This window comes from Brachyhypopomus gauderio, chromosome 11, assembly GCF_052324685.1.
Source record: "Brachyhypopomus gauderio isolate BG-103 chromosome 11, BGAUD_0.2, whole genome shotgun sequence".
Lineage (NCBI taxonomy): Eukaryota > Metazoa > Chordata > Actinopteri > Gymnotiformes > Hypopomidae > Brachyhypopomus > Brachyhypopomus gauderio.
In genome coordinates, this window is record NC_135221.1 from 16,259,638 (window position 1) to 16,269,361 (window position 9,724).

At 45.4% G+C, this 9,724-nt stretch overlaps 2 protein-coding genes and 1 long non-coding RNA gene across 4 annotated transcripts in view; 2 read left to right on the forward strand and 1 right to left on the reverse strand.

Moving 5' to 3' along the window:
• LOC143527669 (uncharacterized) overlaps positions 1-1,334 on the forward strand; it is a 3,203-nt gene extending 1,869 nt beyond the window's left edge. Inside the window, exons 3-6 of one of the 2 annotated variants that reach the window (XR_013134215.1) lie at positions 68-238; positions 325-451; positions 620-761; positions 877-1,334. This is a non-coding gene — a long non-coding RNA (uncharacterized LOC143527669). The remainder of the gene's footprint in view (positions 1-67; positions 239-324; positions 452-619; positions 762-876) is intronic. The other variant, XR_013134214.1, reaches the window with a different exon arrangement.
• A 2,316-nt stretch (positions 1,335-3,650) lies between these two features.
• On the reverse strand, positions 3,651-7,434 carry LOC143527273 (uncharacterized). The gene is made up of 4 exons (XM_077022373.1): positions 6,525-7,434; positions 6,149-6,330; positions 5,707-5,788; positions 3,651-5,353 (listed from the first exon to the last, which is right to left on the reverse strand). Exons 1-4 carry the CDS (start codon positions 6,814-6,816, stop codon positions 4,485-4,487), a joined length of 1,425 nt encoding a protein of 474 aa, XP_076878488.1. The 5' UTR covers positions 6,817-7,434; the 3' UTR covers positions 3,651-4,484.
• A 265-nt stretch (positions 7,435-7,699) lies between these two features.
• Positions 7,700-9,154, forward strand: mif (macrophage migration inhibitory factor). Its single transcript, XM_077022374.1, has 3 exons — positions 7,700-7,900; positions 8,203-8,375; positions 8,562-9,154. The coding sequence occupies exons 1-3, from the start codon at positions 7,793-7,795 to the stop codon at positions 8,626-8,628; spliced, it is 348 nt and encodes a 115-aa protein (XP_076878489.1). The 5' UTR covers positions 7,700-7,792; the 3' UTR covers positions 8,629-9,154.
• Positions 9,155-9,724: the final 570 nt, after the last annotated feature.

The following is a 9,724-nucleotide window of genomic DNA, read 5'->3' on the forward strand; positions in this document are numbered from 1 at the left end:
TCTCCTACTCCTACAAATGTCTTTGTGCATTTAAACATGTGTGTGTGTGTGTGTGTGTGTGTGTTAGGTGTCATTCTTGCTGACTAACGCTCTAGCAAGGAGGAGGAATTCGGTGACCAACCAAGCAACTCCCTGTATGAGCAATTGGCACAGGTCTCCGGTGGGCTCTTGATCGAGGTCACCAAATCTACACTTGCATTGGCCTGTCAGTCAGGAGGACTCTGTTACATATTCACTGGTGAGACATATATGCACACACGCAGACACACATACACACAACACACACACAAACTCAGAAATACAATCTGAGTATTCTCTGTCCAGGTGACACTTCTGCAGGTAGCCTCTACAAAGCCTGACATATTCTTCTTCCTGACAGATGGCAGAGTTCAGAATGTAACTGTATATATCACAGGACTGTCACTCATCTTCACACTTCAGAAGCCCTCAGGTAACACAGCTGTTAGCAAAAGATGACACGGACAGACTTACCTAAACATACATGTCTAAACTTGCAGATGGACTGACAGACTGACTGTGTCTGTGTGTTTGCTCACCAAACGTATATGTATGAACATACAGTTAGCATAAACCCACTTATAACATTGCTGCTTTGCAGGTATTTCCCAGGTTAATACAGATGATTCAGACTCACTGGCTTCAGTGCCCCGAATAGGGAATCTGTACAGACTGAGTCTACCAAACCGGCACATGGTCCATCGCCATCACATTCTCCCAAACGTACCCTCTCAGAATTATGGGTAAGCCACTCATATAAATGCATGAATGGGGAATGGCAAATAAATATATGAATGTCATCTTTATGAATGCCATAATGCAGTGTTGTATGATGAGTGAGCATGTGTTCATTGGCAGGGCACAGCACCCTGAATTCTATGGTCCAGTTTGGAGGGACTTTTGATGGACCTCATCCTGGATCTGCCCCATTAGAGGAGAGGCTTCCTGCAGATATCCCTCCTGAACACCACTCCTATGACTCTCTCATGTCCTGTGGTTCACGCACTGATGCAGCCTAGGACCGTCTGTGTGTGTGTGTGTGTTTCAGGTCAGAATGCAACTCTCCTGCTCACTGTATCAGGTGCAGACATGCTGTCTGTGGTACAAGTGAGTTGGTGGGCAAGGCAGGAGAGCTTCTAAGAAATGCCAGTTTGACAAGACTGGGCGAGGGCGTGTTTCTTGCCGTAGTGCCCCGCCTTCCAATGTACCCTTCACTCTTCTATTGGTGGGGCGGAGACGGACAGCCCTTCCAAAGGCAATCAAACACCTATCTCACTTGGTCTAGTATATATATATATGTTATTGTATTGCCTTGTGCTCTGTATGTGGTCTATTTTTTATGTCTACAGTTTCCTGATGTTTATCCAATTTTTGTTCCATGACCTGATCCATAAAGTGACCTTGAGTTTGGGAAAAGCAGCATATAAATAAAACTTGTTATTTAAAACTGTCCTTCTCACTTGAATGCGATAGTTACGGAGAGCTCTCTAGCTGGAGCCGGGTGAGTCCGCGTCAGTCCCGTTCACCATGGAAACTCGTGGGATTGAGGCTGCCATCACTATACATGTGCATGATCATTAAAGGTTTGTGAGAACATTTATTAACAGGTCATTAGCAAAAATATATCAATATTATGTCCCATGTAATTTCTCATGTCAGACAAAAATGGCACTGGATTCCAGGATACCCACATACACTATATTGCCAAAAGTAATCGCTCACCCATCCAAATTACTGGAATCAGATGTTCCAATCACTTCCATGGCCACAGGTGTATAGAATTAAGCACATTGGCATGCAGACTGTCTTTACAAACATTTGTGAAAGAATGAGTCGCTCTCAGGAGTTCAGTGTATTCCAGCGTGTAACTGTGATAGGATGCCACCTGTGCAACAAATCCAGGCATGAAATTTCCTCACTCCTAAATATTCCACAGTGAACTGTCAGCTGTATAATAAGAAAATGGAAGTGTTTGGGAATGACAACAACTCAGCCATGAAGTGGTAGTTCACGTAAACTGATGGAGCAGGTCAGCAGATGTGAAGAGGTCATCAACTTTCTGCAAAGTCAATCACTACAGAGATCCAAGCTTCACGTGGCCTTCAGATTACCTCAAGAACAGTTCACAGAGAGCTTCATGAAATGGGTTGAGCAGCTGCATCCAAGCCATACATCACCAAGTCCAATGCAGTGTTGGATACAGTGGTGTAAAGCCACTGGACTCTAGAGAAATGGAGGCACGTTTTCTGGAGTGACGAGACACACTTCTCCATCTGGTAATTTGATGAACGAGTGTGGGTTTGGCGGTTGCCAGGAGAACGGTACTTGTCTGACTGCATTGTGCCAAGTGTAAAATTTGATGGAGGGGGGTTATGGTGTGGGCTTGGCCCCTTGAATGCTTCAGCATACTAAGACAATTCCATGCTCCAAAATTTGTGGGAACAGTTTGTACCTGGCCCCTTCCTCTTTCAACATGACTCTGCACCATTGCACAAAGCAAGGTCTATAAAGACATGGATGGCAGAGTCTGGTGTGGATAAACTTCACTGACCTGACCTCAACCTGATAGAACACCTTTGGGATGAATTAGAGTGGAGAATGAGAGCCAGGCCTTCTCACCCAGCATCAGTATGTGACCTCATAAATGCGCTTTTGTAAGAATGTCCTTGTGGACAACCTTCCCAGAATAGTTGGAAGCTGTTCTAGCTGCAAAGGGTGGACCAACGTCATACTGAACCCAATGGATTATGGGATGGGATGTCACTTAAGCTCATATGTGAGTCAAGGAAGGTGAGCGAATACTTTTGTCAATATAGTGTATCTGCTGGCATCACCACCAGCAACAACCACTAGACCTCACAGACCATCCATACCGTTAAGGATGAAAAACGGCAACGTGGTGACCCTGCTGACCGAGGACGCTTCCTGCTGCTTCAGAGATGTGGCGGTTTCTGCGGTGGACAGTGAGGGCCACGTGGGCCAATGCTCCTTCACCATCAGGCAGCGCCACACCATGGCACCACCGCATCCAACAGCCCAAGAACGGCCACACACATCACTCCTGGTAGTCCTTATGCTGCTGGTACACTATGCTACACATTACGCACTTGTTTCAGATTAGCCAAGGCTATTACGCATGCTGAGAGATTTTTTGATGGCTTTTACATACCAAGGTTGTTTAGGTTATAATAATGCTTAGGTTCTAACAAATTTCAGCACACTACAAGCTCTGTACATACAAATCACTGGATGTAGAGTCCTGAGACATTTAGCCATAAACTCTCTGGGTTTAACTGAGACTGCAATGATAAATGAAGCTACACAGACATACATAGCTGGAGTGGTACATGAGGCTACATAAGCACATGGTAATTTGACTTAGTTTTCATCATCTTTTGCTATTGCTCACCTAGAAGTGGAATTTTGATATTTTGTATATTTAATACACATGTATGTAGAGCTGAAGACATGAAGGAGAAGACTTGTCTGGCTGTCGTATTTCTCTTCCCCGTTTACTGTCAAAAATATATTTGAAAAAGGAATATGACAAATTTATATTTGTAAAATCAAAGTTGCAAATATTTTGCTATGAACTTATGCCAACTGTAGATATTTTAAGTCAATTTAAAGTGTGAAAAATTCTCCAATAAACCATTTATTTTAGTTACACAATGAAAATAAGTGGTAAATAAAAACAATTTTTTCACAAACCTGGTCTATAGAACCACATTGAATTTTTTTTTTTTTTTAGAAAATATAAAGAATGGAGGCATACAATGATGGCAAAATCCATAACAGACTGTGAGAATTATGTGAAAATCCTAAAGATAACACAACCAGACACATTTAGGGGTTCTGCATGGGGAACTTTTGGGTCCCGGTTTGGCTGGGAAAGATGGATAAAAAAAAAAAAAGCTAAACAAACAAACAAACAAAAAAATAATAAACTCACATCTGTTTTCATTTACATGCTCGAAGACTGGCACGAACCTGCATGAAACATCCAATTCAACGCTGCATAATAATATTAAAGTCAGATGCATTTTGTGTGATTCTACATTGATATGATGATGGAAGCACTAATGAACTTTTCCAAGGACATCTGAATCTACGTCAGTATGTTGGGGAGATTAACCAAAAGTCTCAGACCACTCGTGGCCAAAGATCACTGATCGGACATTAATTTGCAATTCTCTCTGCCCGATGGGTGGAGTACAAGACCGCCCCATGCAGTGTGTTGTAGCTGAGGGAGAGTTTATCAAATCTACTGTGTGATGAGTGAATCAGGTCTGTTGATTAAGGAACCTGTTGCATTAGGCACGGCTTATTCACTGAATGGCACATGCTCCTGAATTGGAAGTTTTCCCTGACAGATACTGTCAGCTGGTGCCTTTCCGGCACGTTCCATTCAGACGGGGAGTGTTTAAACGAGTGGGCGGAGCTCGAGTGGGCGGAGCTCGCCGCCGTCAGGCACTGGGGAAGCACTGGTGGCGCTTGAGGTGCTCCGTGTCGCCGAACGTCTGGCTGCACTGGCCGCAGTGCAGGGGGTTCCTGTCGGCCCGCTCGCCGCTGTGTATCTGCTGGTGGCGCTTGAGGTACTCCACGCGGCTGAATCGCTTCCCGCAGGCGCCGCACTCGTACGGCCTCTCGCCCGTGTGGATGCGCTGGTGCCGCTCCAGGTTGCCCAGGCGGCTGAAGCTGCGGCCGCACTGGGGGCACCGGTGCGGCCGCTCACCCGTGTGCACCAGCTGGTGGCGCTCCAGCGAGCGCGAGTGCGTGAAGCGCTTGCCGCACAGCTCGCAGCGGTGCGGCTGCTCCCCGGCCTGCGCGCACTCGTGGTTCTTCAGGCTCCAGTGGTGGCTGAAGGCCCGGCCGCACGCCGAGCAGTGGAAGGGCCGGTCCTCCGCCAGAGGGCACGTGTGCTCCGCCAGGTCCGAGGCCGAGTTGAACCCGCCGCCGCACTGCGGGCAGAAGTGGAGGAGGTCCCCGCTTTCTTGGCCCGACTCTTCCTCCTCGTCATCCTCCCGACTCCCGGTGGCCGATGGGGCTCGAAGTTCAGACGATTCAGCTTTGAGTATTGGGTGGGTGAGGTCCTGTTGGGAACTGCACAACCCATCCAGGCCTATGAATTCCACACTTTCAGATCCATCTCCAGCATGGGAGGGGCTGTCCAGCACAGACCCCGCCTCCTCCCTCTCACGTTCCGCCTTTAGGGCGGTCTCAAGCCCACTGAGTTCATCACCACTATTAATAGGTTCTGCTGACAGGGCGGGCTGCTCCTCCCATGCCTCACCCCCAACAGAAGCAGACCCAACAGAAGCCGGACCCAGCTCTCCTGATCACACCAACACAAACACACACACACACCGTACAGTCAATAAAAAGTTAACAGCTGACAGATACTCAAACACGTTCTAGAAAAGTTTACATACCGTAAATAAAGTATGTTGAAATATTTTTTACAATATTTTCCACACTGACAAATTGTATTATGGACGTTGTGAGATCTGACCTAAATCGACGAGGCAGCAGGGGGAAACTAGCCCCCTCAGTTCGGTCCTGTATCGCCGCATTTCCCCGGTTCAGCGTGAAGCCGCTCGTCCCTGCTTCCCACACCGAGCACACCCTTCTCTCACTGCCTCATAATGCCTTTCCTGACTGCCTTCTCCCACACACACACACACTCACCGTGGGTAGAGCTGGTCTCACTCTGGCTCATCTGAAGGGCCTCCTGCAGCAGCCTGAGAGACTCCGACCTGCAGACCTCCTCCTGTTCACACCGACCAGCGCACAGGGGAGACAGCAGAGACAATATGCAAAAAGCTGTTGATCTGCATTCCATTAAAGGGTTTCTGAGGTTTATTGGGGTTTATTGAACACCACCAGTTGATTGCCCCTCGTCTTAACTAAGTGACCGCACACAGGATGTCGGGTCAACGTTCATCAGCGGTATTAGATTTGGTGATGAAACTCTGATTAAGGGCTTCTCTTTTTAATTCACTGCTCCTGCTTTGTTTCATACTTCTCAATCCTTCACTCCCTCTACCTCCTTCCTTTCCTCTGCCATACTCCCTCGCTCACCCTCCCTCTCTCCCTGCAGCTGTTTCCTCTCTTCTGATTGGCTGCTCACCTCCTCTTTAATGTTGGCCGCCTCCTTCCTCTCCCCGGAGACACATCTCTTCTCCTCCTCCTGCTCCTCTCCCTCTCCTGCAGTTGGCAGATGGACGCGGAACATGTCCCTCCTCTCGTCCCTCTCTCCTCCAGCCCCGTCCTCCCACGCACCACCGCTCCACTCCTTCCCCTGCTTGCCTCCTGAGAGGGAGAGAGGGGAGGGGGGGAGGAGAGGAGATCAGGAGGGGGAGGGAGACAGAGGAAAGGAGGAGAGGGAGGAGAGAAAACTGAGAACTGAGGAGTAGGTCGCCATTACAGTTACTTACTCCATTTTGGCTGCAATAAAGCGAGCCAAAGTTAACCCACTGACACTGATCAAGTTGGGTCACCCTTACTCGTCTCCAATTTGTGCTTTTTGGCCACGGCGTCGTCCGAACACAGCAGCCCCGCGGCACGGCGACCCGCCGCCCAGGCGATGCCGTATTTTCGCTCGTTCCTCAGCTTGCTCTCCGTCAACCGTAGACGCAGTTTGAGGGCTTCGTTTTCTTTCCTGTTCAGCGACATCTCCACCAAGAAGTCGTTGACGGTGTCCTGGAAGAGTTTGGTGATCTCGCAAACCGACGCGCGAACCAGACCGTCCATGACGGCGGTCAGGTGTGCTTGAAAGGCTTTCACGGAGTCCTCCATGGTTCACACACACGCTATTCTCGGTCCATATACCGTCTCCGCGACCACATTCGCCCAAACCCCGGTACTTTGGAGAAAGGTTAGCCCACAAACGTCGTGTCACAAGGCGAATAAACGGCGAGCCAGTGGGCCGTAACTAAAACTTCAAGCTCTCACACACGTTAAGTCTCGCAAAAGCGGCATCTCTCAACCAGTTAGTTCGCGTTATAAATAAAACGTAGCACTAATGTACTTGATATCGGCTCCGAACTCGCGTTACAACACTCAAAACTCGACCACTGCTTTATTACTAATCGTTATTAATCGTTAGACGTTCACTAATAAACGTTGTTTCTGAAGAAAAATGTATCAAGTAAAGTAACTTCGCGACGCGGCGCCTGAGACACAGTTTCACACTTAAATCTCCTCAGCTTTTCATAGCGCGCTCTGCCCAAAACACTGCAGCTGAGGTAACACGAAACCGAACCGAACCGACGTCCTGGGCTGGAAGAACCGAGTTTAAGGTCTTGGTTTATGTACATAAGCGGACGGGAAGAAAACCGTCCGCGCCGTATGTTCGTTCACCTTCTCAACTCAAGTGCTTTTCATTCTCGCCTACAATATTGTTTCCGGACGTGAGGGTATGCGCATGCGCGTGTATATGTGTGTATGTTTTTTTTTTTACCGTAAATGATAGAAAACAAAGCTTGCACAGCTAAGGTAACAAAGAAATTTGGATATATTTTGCAGATATGCTATGCAATTTAATAGGCTAAAAACCACCGTGTACTTCAGTGCGTTATTTACGTCTCGAAATATATTTATTGCTGTGTTAGATGTTAACTGTACACTTCGCTTTTAATCCGATAGAGGGCGTAAACTTTTGTTCTAGCGTCTCATCACGTGATTCGTAAAGGAAACGTAAAAAAGGGAGTAATAATCTTATCTGGGATCGTGGGCTCGGTTCTCTTGTGAGGTCCTACAACAACTTTTCGCCATGCCGATGTTTGTGGTGAACACAAATGTGTCTAAGGATGCGGTCCCTGCATCACTAATGTCTGAACTGACCCAGGATCTTGCTAAAGCAATGGGCAAACCCGCCAACGTGAGTATGACTGCGCACATGGACTGCTGTAGCTGGCTTCCTAGGCCTGATCAGTATTACCTTACAATCATTACTGCGATTGTGCTGCAAATGTTAAGTTATGGAGCAAACTTGCCATTTGTCTCCACCATTAACGCACTTTTCTCAGTCATGCAGCAGTTAGGACTAGCTATTGCATTGTTTTAGTCATTAGTGTGACTTTAACATGTGGCCGTTGGCTTTCTCTGTTATATAAGTTCCGCGTCCGTTGTAAATGATGTATGCTGCACTCTTACGTTGTGTTGTTTGACTGTTAATGTTAGTACATCGCCATACAAATCATCCCGGATCAGATGATGATGTTCGGGGGGAACACGGACCCCTGCGCGCTCTGCTCCCTCCATAGCATCGGCAAGATTGGGGGCTCTATGAATAAAAATTATTCCAAGCTGCTAATGGACAAGCTTAACAAACACCTTGGGATTTCACCTGATAGGTATACAATTCATTCGTATTTCCATATTTGAGATATACATCTGCTTACTATAAACTAATTAATTGGTCATTAATGCTGCAAATAATCTCGAACTGATATGATATCTGGTGCAGCTGAGTATTCTTCCATTTTTGCGTGATACATTGTGAGTCTTCTTTTTGAAAACTTCTCTTCGATGTGTTTCAGGATCTACATAAATTTCTTCGATATGGATGCAGAAAATGTAGCTTGGAACAAATCCACCTTTGGCTAAAAGTTTTCTCCCTCATCTAACACACTCACTCTTTCTGCTAGAGACATATTGGCTGTCACAGGATTAAGGCAATAATATCTTTAGTCTTACATAATACTTCATGTAGATTGACATTTATATAGGGCTTCTGTTCATTCCACTACACAAAGGCACCACATTTCCTATAAATTTAACTACTGCCTACAAAGTTGAATGTAAATCCAAAATAAACTGTAAACATTTCAAGTTGAGATGAGTTTAATGTGGAATAAGTGGAAACCATGTTGCTTCCATTCCTATCATGATTTTTTTGGCTAGTGATTAATTGTCCTACAAATAATTGCAATTAACAGTGTCTTTGAAATTGCACTATTACTGTATATCTTTAAATGGGCCTAATATATTATATAGCCCTTGTGATGAAGAATGTCCCTCAATTGAATTGTGAAAGTATAAATGAAATGTGTTTGGTTATAATTGTAAAATAACATATTACCAAATGAACTTTGGTCAAAATATGCATTCATTAAAATGATGTGACTTGTCAGTGTGTTGAAGTTTGTGAGTGTGATGCATGTTTACCTACAAAAAACGAAAATAGTTCAGATAATGACAAGATGCTTGAGTTATTTTTAAGAATAGGTTCCGATTTTGTTGCCACATCTGTCCATTTTTACACATATACATGGTTAGAAACCACAAAGCCATTAACATTTAATTTTTGACAGGCCTATTGCTTTACAGGTGTTTTGCCACAATGACTTAATTTGTAAAAAGTATTAGTGAAGGAATGGAAGGCTTGTTTACTATAGCATGAGTAAACATGCCATTTAGCATTGCGTAAAAGAGTGTGTGGGTTGTACACATTTCAGGATAATAGTTTTTGTTGTCTACAACACAGTACTGACAAAATGGGGGAAATTATAGCTTTTTGAATATACAGTTGTGATCAAATTTATTCAACCCCCACTGAAATAAAGTGTTTTGGCCAGTTTGACATTGATTTTGATCATTTCAGTCATCTTATTTACAATTATATCAAAGAGGCACTTATAAATTAGACAAACATAACATAATATTTATGATGGAATAACCACAAATGTCTTTACTGTGCTCA